The following is an 18,382-nucleotide window of genomic DNA, read 5'->3' on the forward strand; positions in this document are numbered from 1 at the left end:
CCTCTCTTTTTATTTTCCAGATAAATTATATTTTCAGATTTGCCTTAAAATTTCTCTCTCGCTAATTATTTTACCAGAAGCTAATTATTTAACTAACGATAAATTACATAATTACTGTGTAGTTCTTAATTGAGGAAATTAAATATTAAGGCATTTACGGACAATTTAAGAAGCATTTATTCAAAGAATCGTCCTACAAATAGTTTGACATCATGCTAGAAATAACCGCCCACTACACTCAAATTGGCGTTGCTTTTCATACAAAATTGAAAGGCAATTTAAGAAGCATTTATAAAACTTTTCCTGGATCTGGACAGACTTCTTCCCCGAATTACAAACCAAGTGAAGAAGCCTCTATAAAATGTATTGGTGGTCTGGTATCTTGCTAGAAATAACAGCCCATCACACTATACTTTACATTGTTTTCACGAAGGACACTTTAAGAAGCTTCTGGAGTCCAATTGAGGATTTAATGTGATGCTAGAAATAACAGATCCTCAACAATTATTGTATTTGTTTCCATGGTGATTTTCTATTTCATATGCAAGGAATATCGACAGTAAACTGTGACTCTATGCTATAAAAAGCAGGGAAGAGGTTGGCGTCGAGAAAGGTTATTAAACTACAAACTATAAACACTTTAAAGAATGGAGCCACAATGAATGGATTAATTGTTGCTGGGGATAAAAGCTACAAATCAACATAAAGGGAGATAATTAGATTTAACTGACGTAAATATTTCAGGAGAGGAGATACACATGCGCATTGAACGTGATTCCTACTTGACGTTGACTTCCGGTTAAATGTCCCGTGCGTGAATTTCTCTTAATCAGCTGATAATAACAATAATACGTTTATAATTCTTTTAATGCATTTCTCATCTACCACACATACACACATATATAAACAACACTATCCTTTATAAAACATTTGCGTAAGTATTAAACAATGAAAAGATTCAATGTTTTTAATTCTGTAGACTTTCGGTGTTTGGCGCGTCAATTCGTTTTTCCTCTTCCGTGTCTTATGAACGATAGATGTCTTTGATTGTACAGGATTTGGCTGCTATTTCTTGCTACAAAAGACATATTCTATTATTTGTGCGATATTTGGTTGATATTACTCGCTATGGAAGTGAGATGTTTATTATTTGTTCGAGCTTTGGCTGCTATTTCTAGCTATGGAAGTCAGATGTAGCGGAGGTAAAGATCATAGACCGCCCCGCCCCCTTTGCGATTTTTTTTTTTTTTTTACAGGGACACACTGTATCGAGTGCGGAGATTCCGAACCTGCCAAAAAATCTACATTTCAAAATTTTAATTCCCCACCAAAAAAAAAAAGTATGATAAAAATTCTTTAAAAATGTGTTTTTTGGCGAAATACGGAGATTAGATTCTGAAATAAAAATTCTGTGAAATTTCAGTTTTTCAAAAATAAATAAATAAACAGCCTCTCCCTTCCGCCATTTGACAAGAATTGAAATTAAAGTGTTTTCTCTCCTAATGTTTCATGACGAACATAAGCCAACATGTTGTGGTTGAGGGTCTTTGGGAATTAAGAGACGGAGGTAAAAATTAGATTTTTTTGCATATTTTTCCACGTATTTCACCAAAGAAATTTCTTTAGGAGTGGCTGTGTGGTAAGTAGCTTGCTTCCCAACCACATGGTTCCGGGTTCAGTCCCAATGCGTGGCACCTTGGGCATGTCTTCTACTATAGCCTTGGACCGACCGAAGTCTTGTGAGTGGATTTGGTAGACGGAAACTATATATATGTGTGTGTTTGTTCCCCCAACATCGCTTGACAACCGATGCTGGTGTGTTTACGTCCCCGCAATAGTGATTGTTATGTTTTCCTGCAAATGTGATTGTTTCCATCTTATATAAAATACATGTACAGTTTACATATTTTGTTAATGATATTTACGTTTATGTATTGGATGCATTAGTTATAATAACATACATTGTTTACATGAAATTCCAGGATGTCATTGCTGTCAACCACAGGTTTCTCTCACAGTATGTTTTTATTTTTTTAGGGGCAATTTACTTTCATTATTTTTTGAGAGTAAACTACATGTTAACCCAATTTTCTTCCCCAGTTTCATTTGCAAATGAAACATGTAATTTAAACTTTTTTCCATTCAACACAAACAAAAGAAATTAATGAATCTAAAAATAACAATGGAACCATGATTACCCTGTATTTATTATTTTCTTTTTACCCTGTAATCATAATTACAGAGTAAATATTGTTCCACTATTGTTTTTAGATTCAATTATTTTTTTTCTGTCAGATAAAGACTGAAAAAAAAAGTTATGTTTCTGATCTACTAGAAATAACAGCACAATTCCCTTCAATTTTCCCTTCTAGTCATGAATATTGAAGACTGTATTGGATTATGTAGTTATAGCTATAGAATGTTAGAGAAATAGACAGGATGTTCATGGATGGAATGTCTATAATCACATGTCTGCTCCTGTCAGAACTGACCTGGATCTAAACAACAATGTCAAGTTATATTTCTGGAGAAAGACTAATGTTAGTGTCCGCCATTCTGTAATTTTATTTTAAAACTGTTACACAATGTGAAGGTGTCGGTGTAGTTTACAAATATCTAAGCTTCACACAAGATTCTATGATGTAAATTTTAATAAATTAAAATGTTAAGTTCATCACCCTTTAATGTCTGTTGTCCATGCTGGCATGGGTTCGGTGGTTTGAGTAGGGCTGGCAAATTGCAGCACACTCCAGTCTGATTTCTTATGGTTTTTACAGCTAGATGCCCTTCCTAGTGCCAACCACTTCTCAGTGCACAGAGTGTGTTTTTACATGGCACTACAGATCTGCTTTTATGAGCAACGGTCACAAATGCTTTTGGCCACCAGTGGGATGAGTCTGCTGTGGAGTATAGGACTTCTTGAGTATGGCGAGATACCAAGCATCTTGGTCTTTATCTTATCACCTGAAGGGTTAGCATCCTGAGTTTGCGCATCAGCAATTCTTACTATGTCTTCCACTTCTTCCATCTTCTTTGAGAGATTGGCACTTCTTTATGGAACTGTTGGCATCCAACTGAGTTGTCAAGGTAAATGTTTATTTCCATAAAATTGAATCTGTATTTTTTAAGTAGCCTCTACATTTTACACTTTTGTTCTCTATAATTTCAGAACATCAGATGACAGAAGAAGAATCCTCAATATCTACCATGTTTTAAAGATTAAAGGAAAATATTATATAAAACAAATGAATAACATTGTTTCTACAAATCTGTTGAAGAATTCCTGTGAAACATTTGCCCTGAAATATTAATATTAACCAAATTTTTGAACGTCAATGACTGGAGTGTCAAGAAGTGAAGCCTGTGTTCTGATTGAAGTTGGATAAATTTATGAAAGTGTTGCTAAACAAAGATAACACTGGACAGAAATACAGTAGTAGAAGTGTATATAAGGAATAAAGTATAAAAACGAAAGCCAGAAAAATATATTAACTGGGATTTGAGAGGAAAAGTAAGAGAAATTGATTTCCCATGAACACATGAGAAAAGAGATGACATCATATGACTGTAATATCTGTACAAAGTCCTTCTCTCGAAAAAGTAACCTAATTATGCACAAATGTATTCACACAGGAGAGAAACCATATCATTGTGAAATCTGTGGTAAATCATTCTCTGAAAATAGTGACTTATCTAAACACATACGTATTCATACAGGAGAGAAACCATATCATTGTGATATCTGTGGTATATCATTCTCTGTAAGAAGTAAAGTTGGTGCACACAAACGTACTCATACTGGAGAGAAACCATATCATTGTGATGTCTGTGGTAAATCATTCTTTCAAAATAGTGACTTATCTAAACACACACGTATTCATACGAGAGAGAAGCCATATCACTGTGATATCTGTGGTAAATCATTCTTTCAAAATAGTCACTTAACTAGGCACATACATAGTCATACAGGAGAGAAACCATATCATTGTGATATCTGTGGTAAATCATTCTCTCAAAATTGTGAATTGTCTACACACATACGTAGTCATACAGGAGAGAAACCATATCATTGTGATATCTGTGGTAAATCATTCTCTCAAAATTGTGAATTGTCTTCACACATACGGAGTCATACAGGAGAGAAACCATATCATTGTAATATCTGTGGTAAATCATCTTCTCGAAGTAGTGACTTAGCAAAACACATACGTATTCATACAGGAGAGAAACCATATCATTGTAATATCTGTGGTAAATCATTCTCTCGAAGTAATAACTTAACTAGACACAATCGTATTCATACAGGAAAAAAGCCATATCATTGTGATATCTGTGGTAAATCATTCTCTCAAAGTGTTCAATTATCTACACACAGACATATTCATATGGGAGAGAAACCATATCGTTGTGATATCTGTGGTAAATCATTCTCTCAGAGTGGTCACTTAACTGGACACAAACATATTCATACAGGGGAGAAACCATATTGTTGTGATATCTGTGGTAAATCATTCTCCCTAAGAAGTCAAGTTGCTGTGCACAAACGTATTCATACAGGAGAGAAATCATATCAGTGTGTTATCTGTGGTAAATCATTCTCTCGAAGTAATAATTTAACTAGACACAATCGTGTTCATACAGGAGAGAAGCCATATGACTGTGATATCTGTGGTAAATCATTCTCTCAAAGTAATGACTTAACTAGGCACAAATCTATTCATACAGGAGAGAAAGGAAATGAATAGTTTGTTTGCTATATCTATAAAACACAGGATGTTTGTTTGTCCTGTCATTAAAACTCAAGATTCACAAAATTGATTTGAATGAAATTTTACACATGCACTCCATAGTGTTCATGGAGTGTCATGAGCTAAAACAATTTTCAACTTCTTGCCTCATGTTGGCCCAGGGGCAGATAAATTGCATTTTCATAGTGTTAAGGCCCATAACTTGAGTATCCGGTCACTTTCCTCCAAATTTGCAACAAACATTAATCAGGCCCCTTGAATTGCTGTTGACTTCAAAAAATTTCCGACTCTGACTATGGGCTCCCCCAGTAATGCAGATTAATCAGATTTGAGTATACTGCACTTGGTTTTATCTTTGTTTTAGGCCATTTTCCAATGAAAAAATATTAACACTGCTTATGCACTATAAGTAGCGTATATTTCATGAAAACCTTTTTATCCAGTTTGGCAGTGGAAATGAGAACATTAAAACTTTTGTCGGCGCCCTGTTGATGCCTCATGTTTCCATCCTGTGCAGCTGGATAAAGGCATTGCAAATCTATTCTCCAGAAGTGCCCTGTTGATGTTTCACATTTCTAATCCTGCATAACGCAGCATGACCCAGTAGCTGTCTGGTAACATTTTGTCACAGGTGGTCTCAAAGATTCACAATTCACTTTTAAACATTTTTATGATCCAGCTTGAGGAAACAACAGGTGTTGCCAACTTAGCCCAATTTTGCGTCTATGTACGTTATGTACATAACAATCACCTGAAAGATGAATTCCTGTTTTGTGAAACCCTCAGCACCAAAGCAATCGAAAGTGAGATATTTAATAAAGTGGACAAATTTTTTGAGACCCATGATATCAACTGGGCGCATGTCATTGGTACGTGCACCAACGACGGTCCGGCAATGCTTGGCTGCTGTTCTGGTTTTGAGACTTTGGTGAAAGAAAAATCTCCAGCTGCTATTAGTACACTCTGCACAATTCATCAACAACTTGAGGAGTTTAAAAAATGTTAAAAAACCATGCATGGACAGTTACAAAATGTTCTGAATTACGTGAATACAGCGGTGAACTTCATCAAAGCAAAGTCACTCAGCTCACTTCTGTTTACCGAGTTGTGCAAAGAAAGTGATTCTGAATTTGAAATGCTTCTGTTGCACTCACAAGGGAGATGGCTTTCGAGATGAAAAACAATATAGAGGGTCTTCCCTCTAACGAAAAGAAGTCAATGATTTTTTTACAAGATGCCAAGCAAGATTTGCATGCCAAATTCTCTGCTGTTCGTATTCTGATCTGCTTGGCATTTTGGTGGACATATTCGAGTCAGTGAATGCCATCAGTCTTTCACTGCAAGGAAAAAATATAACCAGGTTTCATTCTTATGAAAAACTGCTCTCAAAATGAAGCTTGAACTTTGGCACCCAAAGTTAGATAGAAAGAATTTTGCATCATTTCCTCAACTAAACATTTTTATTGATGAGAACAAGCTTCAAGTCGATGTCAATACTTAGCAGAGAAATATCAGGAACCTGTTTGTACTCTTGGTTAGGGGTCTGCCTACAGAAGACAATTTAATTCAAGAGCAATTCATTGATTTGGTCAAAGATGGAGATGCAAAATGTTTTCTACCGTGAAATGTGCTCTTCTGACTTTTGGATTGAAATGGCACAATCATTTCTTGATGTCAAAAAAATAGTTCTTAAAGTACTGATGCCATTTCCAACCATCTATGAGTTTGAGACTGTATTTTCCACTTTCCTTGCCATCAAAACCAAGTGACAAAATCAATTGGATGTCACACCAGAAATGAGGGTTGCCCTCTCCGGAAAAGCCGAACATAAGGGAGCTGGTTACTGCAAAGCAGCTATATCCACCACTATGAACTTGGCTGTAAATAAAGTAACAGATATGGCTGCATTTGTAAATAAATAATTTCTTATGTAATTTTTTGTTGTCATGTTATGTATCAGGGATTCAGGAAGAGGGATGGCTACCTTCAGGGACAGAGGAGAAGACGGTTCTACTAAAATTGTGGTTTTCTGTGCATACTAGTGGTCCAATTGGCAGCAACTTCTGTACATTTTTGGATAGTATTACAATTCTTCTGCTGAAAATAGCGAAATTGATTGAAATGCACCTCTTGGATAATGAATATGAGGAATAACCTGCCAATGGGGAGGAATAACATCCCCAAACGTGGCAAATGGGCAAGGTGATGGCAAAAGCTTAAGAACCATTGTTATAAAATTACTATTTTTAAATCTCATGAAAGATATTCAGCAACAGGCCAACATAACATAGCAGTCCTGGTTTAGGACGAATGTTGCTATGATTTAGTCCCAGGAGACATCATTTCCAGCTGGCTATACGACACAATCTGTGCCCTTATATTTTCGAACAAGGGAATTGAGCTGAATGGGGATGCTAGATTCCCTTATTCAAAAACATAAGGACACAGTTCGTGTCGTATAGCCAGCTGGAGACGATGTCTACTGGGGCTAAATTACAGCAACATTCTTCCTAAACCAGGACCGCCATGTTATGTTGGCAAACAATCTTTACTACAACCATTGTTATGTACATGTGTGTAAGATAGCTTTGCGTCTGTGAAATGAGCACAAATGTTCATACAGGATGCTGGGATATTTTCCAACCGTTTTTGTTTCTTGTCTTAGAACCAAATTAATCAACTGATTCCCCATATTTTCATGTGTACTTACTGTGTCCCTATGGGGTGTGGCATGGATTAAGTTGTGGTTTTCGGGGTTGCGGTTCATAGTCTGAAAAATACAGAAATCGAATGTATGTCATTTAATTATTCTGCATTTTATAGGGGACTGGCGCATAAAACATTTTGCAAAGTTTGAGAACGTAGGAGTGGCTGTGTGGTAAGTAGCTTGCTTACAAACTACATAGTTCTGCGTTCAGTCCCACTGCGTGGCACCTTGGGCAAGTGTCTTCTACAATAGCTTTGGGCCGACCAAAGCCTTGCGAGTGGATTCGGTAGACGGAAACTGTTTGTCAGTGAACAGGTCGCGATCTCAAAGCGACGAAAATATTTTGACAAATTAAATTTAAATGTTGAAGTGAATCTAACGGTTTTTGTGTGTTTCTTAAATGGCTTCTAAACACCTTCCATGCTGCAATTGTTATATATATATATGTATGTGTGTGTATATATGTTTGTGTATTTGTGTTTTGTCTTCCCAACATGACTTGACAACTGATGCTGCTGTGTTTACATCCCCATAACTTAGTGGTTCAGCAAAAGAGACTGATAGAATAAGTACTAGGCTTACAAACAATAAGTCCTGGAGTCGAGTTGCTCAACTAAAGGCGGTGCTCCAGCATAGCCACAGTCAAATGACTGAAGCAAGTAAAAGGGTAAAAGAGCAACCAAATATTAATTTGTTTCCTCCTAACTTTCTGAAAAATGGGTAATTTGAAATTAAATTATATGAAAGTATGTTTCTGATGGTGTAGATAAGGATTATGTTGGAATTTGTTGTGTAAAGAAAAGTGCAATGGAGGTCGTGGATAATTTATTCACACTGACTTTATTTCCTCAACTTGTAAATTTGAAATTATAGCTCATCTACATAAGTTGGATATTATTCGTTTTGGGGGGGGGGTTTCAAATTATCTTCACCCCACATTTGAAAATGATGGAGGCGGAGTGGGGTGGGGGGCAGTTATGAAAATCTGATTTGCACCTGCTCATGAGACTTTAACTCTGAAATAATATTATTAGCCATAATGCTGGAAAAAGACTAATGTTAGTGTCCGCTATTCTTTATTTTTAAAACTGTCACACAATGTAAAAGTGTCACTGAAGTTTATAAATATGTAATCTTTACACAAGATTGTATAATATAAATTTTAATAAATTAACATGTTAAGTTCATCATCATCTTTTAACATCTTTTGTCCATGCTGGCAAGGCTGGATGGCTTGACCAGAGCTGGGAAGCTGCAGCAGACTCCAATCTGATTTGTGATAGTTCCTACAGCTTGATGCCCTTCCTAGTGCCAACCTCTTCACGGTACACAGGATGTGTTTATGTGGTTCTGCATGGGCACTTTTATGTGGAAGCTCACTGTTGCTTTAACATGGTGACACTTTTACATGCACTGCACGTCCGCTTTTATGAGTAACTGTCACAAGTGATTTTCGCCACCAGCGGAATGAGTCTGAATACTTTTGCTGTGGAGTACGGGTTTTCTCAAGTATAGCAAGGGGCCAGGCATCATAGTCTTTATCATATCACTTTCACGCATTCTATCTACTTTGAGAGATCAGCACTTCTCTATAGATCTGTTGGCATCCAGCTCAGTTGTTAAGGTAAATGCTTGTTCCTACAATTTATCTCAATAGAAATGAATCTGTATTTTTAAAGTAGCTTTTAAAGCTTACATGTTTTTTTTTCTATAATTTCAGAACATCATATGACAGAAGAATCCTTAATATCAACAAAGTAGCCACCCTCAGCTTCCACCATGGTCCCAAGACAGCTCCAGAACCTGGCATATGTGTCTCTCCCTTTGTCCCAGGAAAGATCTTCAAACACCTCCTTGATCTTGGCTACCAGCTCATCATTTATGTTGAAACATAGCTGTTGGTGCCTTTCTCAACTGTGCCTCACAAATGATAATCCAGGGGATTACAATCAGGAGAATTAAGAGGCCAAGAATTAGGGCTGGAGAAGTGGTAAAAATTCTCTGACAACCACTTCTGAGTCTTTGTGGAAGTATGACAAGCAGTCGAGAGATACACCCAGAGATGAGCCTGCTGATTTCTTCCTGCTGGTCATGACTTTGTAGTCTCTGTTGCTGCTGTGCATATCAGGTCTGCAAATGTTGCTTTCATTTTATCACAGTCATCATGTTCAAATCCTGTTTTCTGATTGTGTAAAATGATCAGACTCGAAACCTCTCAAACACTTTTCTGGAATGGATTAATCACAAACTGGGATTGTGTGAAAAATTACATCATTACACGAAATTTGAGCAATTTCAGTTACTTTTGAAGGTTCAAAATCTGTCACAGCAACAAAGAACACTATTTGTCTCCATTTTTCACTTCTCTCATCGTAAACTATATATTTATCTCACACTGTCTCTATATAAAAGTATACAGCTCTTGCTCTTTGTGTGTGTGTAAGAAATTTTATTAGAACGATAGGGTGAATTCAAAAACGTTCACTAAAAGATAATTCATTTTAATAGCATACTTTTCTCTCTACTGGCACAAATCAGTGAATGCTGAATCTAGATACGTGTGTTTATTGATGGATAAGGAAAGCAGAGAACTCTTTTGTAAAGTAACAGAATGGAAAACAGTGAAATTTGTGAATGTTCAAATATAGTTGGGTTTATCCCCTTCTGGGCAATAAAGAAATATAGTGGAGTGGCACATGTATGTGCTACTTTCGGAGAAACAAATGGAGAAGCAATATAAGAAAGGATAAATATTGTAGACTTAAAAAGGATAGAAAAAATATGGCTTGGACGTGTTAAAAGGAAGTAAAAAATGCAGCTTCAGGTGGGGCAAGCAGCACATTTTCTTCTTTCATTTTCATATATCATTCATATTACCATATGTCTAATTTTATTTCATTTAATTTTTATATATTTTGCGTTATGTGTCCCCACATGTATTTCTGTTGTCCTCCCTTTCTTGGCAATAAAGAAATAAATTTATGAGCATCAAGATACTAAGCCATTGAGGGATTTAAAGTGAAAAGATAAAATAAAAAAATAAATGCACCCTTTTAAAGCCTAGCCAGGCTCATGGGTCCGGTTTCTTTGACGTATGTGTTCCCCAGCTGGACAGGACGTCAGTCCATCGCAGCCTTACTCATTTTTGCCAGCTGAGTGGACTGGAGCAACGTGAAATGAATTGTTTGGCTCAAGAACACAACGCGTCGCCCGGTCTAGGAATCGAAACTACAATCATGGTGCTGACACCCTAACCTCTAAGCTACGCGCCTCCACAACGTGAAAGATACCTTAAATATTTCTGATAGCAGATACGCATGCGCATTAAACGTGCTTCCTACTTGTTGACTTCCGGTCAAATGTCCTTTGAATGAATTTCTGTTAATCAGCTGATAATAATAATAATACGTTTATAATTCTTAAAATATAGACTTATAATGCATTTCTCATACACACATATATAGCAACACTATCCTTTAGGAAATATTTCCGTAAGTATTCAATATATTTAATTCTGGAGACTTTCGGTTTTTGGCGCCTCGATTCTTTGTTTCTTTTCTATGTTTTATCAATGAGAAATGTCCTTGATGTGTGCAAGATTTGGTTGCTATTTCTAGCTACGAAAGCGATATGTTTATGATCTGTTCGAGCTTTGGCTGCTATTTCTAGCTATAGAAGCTACCTTCTTCCCTCTCCGTCGTTGCAGGGTTAGATTGTTCTGTGTTTTAGTTTGAGAAATATTCTCAAATACACTCCAACCACTGAAATGTTTGGAAACCAATACTTTATTTTAATTTATCGATGGGGTACTACTAACAAAGATTGGACCCGGTGCACGCTCACGCGCAGTCGCGTGTCTGCGCTGTCTAGTTGTAAGTAGTCGATCCTACAACGACTTGCGCGTATGCAAATGAGTTGTGTTGTAGGTTGGAAGACAACCAATGGGTCTAATTAATGATCAAGACACGCACACACACACACACACATATATATATACCTGAATGATGTACCTACTATGGATGCTGTCCAAAAACTAAAAACTAGTAAAAGAATATATCACACACATTTTATTTGATTTGTGTAAAAAAATCATATACATTGTTCTAAGAAATAATTTATTTACTTTCTTTAAAGAATTATTTTATTCTGTAAAATCAACTCATTTGCATACGCGCATGTCGTTGTAGGATCGACTACTTACGACTAGCTTGCGCGTGTGCGCGCACCGGGTCCAGTCTTCGCTAGTGGTACCATCGATTGTTTCTCAGTATTACTATCGATCTGTGTGCCCAACTAATTAGTAATTTGTTTCCTCATAATTTTCAGAAAAATGGGTAATATGAAATTAAATTTTCTGAAAGTGTCTTTTCAGATGGTGTAGATAAGGATTATGTTGGAATTTGTTGTGAAAAGAAAAGTTCAAATTTTTAAAAATACTGGAAAATAAGGTGGAGTGTCGGATTAACTCATCCACATAAGATGGATATTATTCGTTTTGAGGGGTATTTTTTTTTTCAAATTATCTTGGCCCCGCTTTTAAAAATAATGGGAGTTGGCGAGGTCTTATATGAAAAAGTTATGAAAATCTGATTTCCACCCGCTTACACCGTACACCATTACACTTCTTCGGTCTCATGTAAAGGATAAAATGAATGGATGATTTTGTTTTTGTTCGTGTAATAACATAAAGTTTTATTTTGGCAACATATTTTTAAAGGGCGATGTTTGTTTCGTTACAAGAACACTACAAACTACGTGTATTTGTTTACATATGATCGTCGATTTCCGTAAAAAACTTTTATTTTTTTACATGTGGGCTTGCGGGAACTTTTGAAGTAATGAAAGCGAAAGAGACTAAGAGAAAGCGATTGTATGACGAGGGAAGTTCTTTTGAAGTTACCGTGCATGGGAAGCATTGATGTGCATGTGTGTGTTTGATGGGGTGTGGGAGACAGAAAGTATGGTGTGTAAGTGAAGTGCTTCTGTTAGTGTGTGTGTGTGAAAGAGAGAGATAACTGAAATTTTTTACTCAGTTTTTGTAGTGCGTGCGTGTGTATGCATGTATGTGTATGTATATATGCATGTATGTATGTGTGTATGTATCTCTGTATGTATGTGTGTGTGTATGTATGTATGGCCGATTCAGTGTTTACATTATTTCGAGTTAAAATGAAAGATTACCTTTGCCTGTTTATGTAACGGTCTGCTATGTAGAAAATAATGAGGTTGACTCAATGGAATAATGACAGTGATCGAAGATATAGACAAAATTGTTTTTATTTAATCGTTATATATGCCTTGTCGACTGCTACTGTGCAGCCTTAATGTCTCTGTTGAGATGACGATGGTGAAATGGTAAGAAAAAGACGGGAGAGTTATCAAATGAGGAGATATCCTTCTCATGAGAAAAGAGTTGCCTGCAAAGGGAAAAAAAGTTAATAGTCTATAGATGTGCACAGAAACTGGGTGCAAGCATGCATATATATGCATGTGTAAACATTGTGTTGTGCAGCAAAAGGAACGAACAGTACAAAATGTGTAACGAAAAGTGACAAAATCTGATTGGTAATGTCCTGCATGAAAAGTCTGTGCTGAAAAGTGAGAAAAGATTAGTTCTCTTGGTTGGGTAGCTGTCCTAAGTGTTGCATTTATGTATGGCAACTGTTTCCCTCGTGGATCTGTACATCGGGTTGCAGTACATGTGGAATGTAATTGGTGTGTGTCCATTGAGTCGGTGACTTCATTCCTTTCGTGTTGTGTTGGGCATGTGACGATGGAACTGAAAACTATGCGTCGTGAAAGTTCGTGTCCTATAATTCTTGTTGATGCGACTGGCACGGACTGTAAATGAAGCAGTAAGTCTTTGAAGCCGAGCTCACCAAATGTAATGGATAAGGTAACGAAGACTGCAGTTCTGTGGCTCGGGGGTCAGCAATTGTGGCAGGGTTGTTGTGTTCGAATCACGTTGTGGGTAACCAGTTGTATCGTTGTGGTTGATGTATTCTAATAACGTCGGTCTGTCACCAATTGTCGATGCTCGATGCTGACAATAGAGAATGTGAAGGTGGCATTGTCACTTCTTCATTTCGCCCGACTGTAGAAAAAGAGGTATATCACTGTGACACCTATTGTTTTCGTGTGGTGTCTGTGTAGACGCGGAAAAGTTTTAAGTCAAACGGAAAACACATCAATTGACTTAGCAAAGCCATGTGATGAAACTCGAAATAATGTAAACACTGAATCGGCCATACATACATACACACACACACACATACATGCATATATACATACACATACATGCATACACACGCACGCACTACAAAAACTGAGTAAAAAATTTCAGTTATCTCTCTCTTTCACACATTACTCTCTCTGTCTCTTCACACACACTAACAGAAGCACTTCACTTACACACCATACTTTCTGTCTCCCACGCCCCATCAAACACACACACACACATGTACATCAATGCTTCCCATGCACGGTAACTTCAAAAGAACTTCCCTCGTCATACAATCGCTTTCTCTTAGTCTCTTCGCTTTCGTTACTTCAAAAGTTCCCGCAAGCCCATATGTTAAAAAATAAAAGTTTTTTTATGGAAATCGACGATCATATGTAAACAAATACACGTGGTCATTTGACATAAAGTATACTAGAACCGTAAGTTTGCCTTTTACTACATGAAAGAGAAAACATTAAAAGTATAAAAGATGAAATTATCGAGAGAATACAACGGAATTGCCTCATCAACGAAACGGAAAGAAAGAAGTGGGGCTGAATGGGTTTAATTTTTTATACTTTTACTGTTTTTTCTTTCTTTTATTCCTGCAAAAATCTGTTGTTAAATGAAAATCAATATTCTATGAAAGTAAATTGTCCTTCAAAAAGTGTATTTTACGATAGAAACCGGAATTGATGACAGTAATATACGAATATTTTATGAAACGTTTGATATTCAATTGGGGTGTTCCTGGGTGGGTCTCGGCAACTTGTATATCCCCATTAAATTGTCAATGATTCACTCAGTTTCTTGGACAATGGGAGATGAACTTTTATTTGTTTCACTCACTTGAATGTTGCTTCGCTGGAGCACCGCCTTGAAGGGCTTTAGAGAGAATCGACCCCAAGACTTATCGTCGAAACCTAATACTAATTGTTAATTTATTGGGATTCCCATGTCTTCTTGGGTGTCCCACTTCTTATGTTCCGTCTTCTTTGAGAGATCGGCATTTCTTTCTGGAACCATTGGCATCCAGGTGAGTTGTTAAGGTAAATCTTTATTTCTACAGTTTCTCTCAATAGAAATGAATCTGTATTTTTTAAGTGGCCTCTACATTTTACACCGTTGTTTCTCTATAATTTCAGAACATCAGATACCAGAAGAAGCATCCTTATTATCTATCATATTTTAATCACTAAAGGATAATATTACACCAAAGGGATGTGTAACATTGTTTCTACAAATCAGTGGAAGACTTCTTGTGAAACATTTGCTCTGAAATAATATAATTATCCAAATTTCTGAACAGTACTGACTAGAGTGACAAGAAAAAGAGGTTGTGTGCTGGTTCAAGTTGGATAAATTTATGAAAGTGTTGCTAAACAAAGGTAACACTGGACAGAAATACAGCAGCAGAAGTGTATATAAGGAATAAAGTATAAAAACGAAAGCAAGAAAAATATATTAACTGGAATTTGAGAGGAAAAGTAATAGAAAAGAGTAAGAAAATTATAGAATTGGTTTCCCCTCAAGTCCTTTCAAAAAAGTAAGCTAATTATGCACAGACATATTCGTTCTGGAGAGAAACCATATAATTGTGATATCTGTGATAAATCATTTTTTTACAGTAGTAACTTATCTAGACACAAACATATTCATACGGGAGAGAAACCATATCAATGTGATATCTGTGGTAAATCATTCTCTCAAAGTGATATCTTATCTATACACAAACGTATTCATACTGTAGAGACACCATATCATTGTGATATCTGTGGTAAATCATTCTCTCAAAGTAGCCACGTTACTGTGCACAAACGTACTCATACAGGAGTGAGATCATATCATTGTGATATCTGTGGTAAGTCTTTCTCTCAAAGTGGTCACTTAACTGGACACACACGTATTCATAAAGGAGAGAAACCATATCATTGTGATATCTGTGGTAAATCTTTCTCTCAAAGTGGTCACTTAACTCGACACAAACGTATTCATACAGGAGAGAAACCATATCATTGTGGTATCTGTGGTAAATCATTCTCAGAAAATACTTTAACAAAACACAATCGTATTCATACAGGAGAGAAACCATATCATTGTGATATCTGTGGTAAATCATTCTCTGGTAATACTACCTTAACTACACATAAACGTATTCATACAGGAGAGAAACCATATCATTGTGATATCTGTGGTAAATCATTCTCTGGTAATACTACCTTAATAAAACACACACGTATTCATACAGGAGAGAAGCCATATCACTGTGATATTTGTGGTAAATCATTCTCTGAAAGTACTGCCTTAACAAAACACAATCGTGTTCATACAGGAGAGAAACCATATCATTGTGATTTCTGTGGTAAATCATTCTCACAGAATAATGTCTTAACAAAACACATACGTATTCATACAGGTGAAAAGCAATATGACTGTGATATCTGTGGTAAATCATTCTCTCAAAATAGTGACTTAACAAGACACAAATATATTCATACAGGGGAGAAAGGAAAAGGGTAGTTTCTTCTTTGCCATATTTGTTCAATAGTCTTGTGTTCTATGCAATGTAAATTATGACTGTGATATCTGTGGTAAATCATTCTATCAAAATAGTAACTTAACAAGATACAAAGATATTCATACAGGCGAGAAAGGAAAAGGGTAGTTTCTTGTTTTTATGCAATGTAAATTATGACTAAAATATTTCTATAAATTTTAGATTTTTTTATTTTGTTTTTATAATATTCATCTTTCTGGACCACTCATGCAGTTTCCTTTCCTTGGTATAAAGGTACTTTCCCTAAGTACCTTTATACCAAATTTCATCATCTCAACAACTCTATATCACAACCTGTAATTACAGCATGTTTCTTGTATTTTAAATTCTTCACTCATTAAATATTTTTTACAATAAGTTATGGCATTTTTTATACACCGGAATATTGTAAAATTTAAACACACAATGGCCTTAAGTACAAAACAGAAGAGACCACAAAGGAAGAACATGAGGCATAAGTACAGTTTAGTGCCCCTCACCAGACTGATTCCTTGTTAGTTTTTGATTAATGGTTTTAATGGAAATTACACTTTTCTGAGTTTATATAGGTCCAGATTAAAATTTTCATAAAATTGATTATAAACATTTTGGAGGAGAGTTTACTTCTCAACCCCACAATGTTTTTGTAACCCTAACTTCAGAAATCAAGATAAACTACCAATCTCTTGATCAACTATAAATCTGGTGACCCACCAGCCAGATTGGCGACATTCTCACTAGAAAACGGGATAGGCAGATACTTGTGAATGCACAGTTCTTCCCAGGTAAAGAATAGACTTAACAACATAGGTTGGCAGTTAGTGTTTTGAGACTTTGAGCTTTTGAATGTCTATAGAGCCAATATGAAATAGATGTCGTAGAAACTTAGGGATCCTTAAAACAGTTGGAGATGTGATGTCGTAAACAAGCCATTGATGAAAAGGAGGAGAGAGAGGACAAGTGGAAGTTCCTATAAGACAGCTCAAGTATAGCTGCAGAACAAATCTATGGCTGGTGCAAAATGCCAGCCAGGTGAAGGGTGACATGATGGTTGAACAGGGAAGTATACAGAGCAATAAAAGCAGAGACATCTTAAAGGGTTTGAAAGAATGGAGATAGCTTGAGGCTTGAAGAAAAGCTAGGAGACAGGTCTATTTAGCCAGGAGGAAAAATGGGAAAATAAAAGTGGTAGGGCAATATTCTACAGCTTCAAGACTCAACATATGAAGTACTCTGTTTTGCAGGATAATGTAGCAGAAAAAATCGAGTTGTGGGATGTGTGTGCAGAAGGAGAATGTCATGGTTGCAATCCATGATTGAAAATAAAAAGGCATGGAAGTGCAAATATGAAAGGAAACTAAATATGGAGCATGAATACAAAAAAGCCTTTGTAATGTGAACATATGAGAGGTCCAATATTCAGATGGCTTCCAGTCCTTCTTGTTGGATTAATTTTATTCAACTCTCCAGCACCAGACTGTTCAACAATGCATGAAGTTTTTCATGAAAGGAGATGTAAAAAATATCTTGAAATGTAACTTGAACACCCTGTGTACCAATGTTTATATTTACAAAGTTGCAGACTCTGATCTTGTGATGTGTAAAATGTTGGTTTCTTAAAGGCATCTTATAATTTTATCTCTTATATGAAGTATTTTGGGCAGCTAACTCTCATTTGTCCCTTTTATCTTTTAGTATATTGCTATCAAACACGTTATCATCATGTAACGTCTATGTTCCATTCTGGTATGGGTCAGACGGTTTGATGAGGATCCAATGAGTCAAGGACTGCATTGTTCTCCAGTGTCTTCTTTGGCATGGTTTCCGCAGCTGGATGCATTTCCTAACCCTAACCACTTTGCACACTGTACTGTGTCCTTTACTAAGATCACTGGCACTACTGAGGGCATACTGTAGCTCGCCAGTGAACAAAACCAGGGAAGGAAGATGTTGCTGCTCTAAGGTAGTTAGGGGTAAGTCTATGAGGGAAGGGTTTGGAGTAGAGCAGGTTGTTGTGGAGGAGCTGCATGGCTAATCACATTTAGGAGAAAAAGTGAGACTGAACTAGAAGTATTTTGAAGGATCTTATGCATCAAGGTGGCACTTGAGGCTATAGCTGGCAGTAGTCATGGTCTTAGAGTGTCTGTGGAAGGGAAGTTGGCAACATCTGT

At 36.4% G+C, this 18,382-nt stretch overlaps 1 protein-coding gene and 1 long non-coding RNA gene across 2 annotated transcripts in view; both read left to right on the top strand.

Annotated features, from left to right (window-relative positions):
* The first annotated feature begins 751 nt into the window (after positions 1-751).
* Positions 752-3,476, top strand: LOC118762935. The gene is made up of 2 exons (XR_004998687.1): positions 752-934; positions 3,170-3,476. It is a non-coding gene; the product is annotated as an uncharacterized LOC118762935 (long non-coding RNA).
* Positions 3,477-3,539: 63 nt separating this feature from the next.
* Positions 3,540-18,382, top strand: part of LOC118763178 (zinc finger protein 98-like) — a 48,801-nt gene continuing 33,958 nt past the window's right edge. Inside the window, exons 1-3 of the mRNA XM_036502625.1 lie at positions 3,540-3,583; positions 4,523-4,711; positions 15,910-16,030. Of these exons, the coding sequence (XP_036358518.1) occupies positions 3,540-3,583; positions 4,523-4,711; positions 15,910-16,030 (354 nt within the window). The remainder of the gene's footprint in view (positions 3,584-4,522; positions 4,712-15,909; positions 16,031-18,382) is intronic.

The sequence above is a fragment of the Octopus sinensis genome, linkage group LG4, assembly GCF_006345805.1.
Source record: "Octopus sinensis linkage group LG4, ASM634580v1, whole genome shotgun sequence".
Lineage (NCBI taxonomy): Eukaryota > Metazoa > Mollusca > Cephalopoda > Octopoda > Octopodidae > Octopus > Octopus sinensis.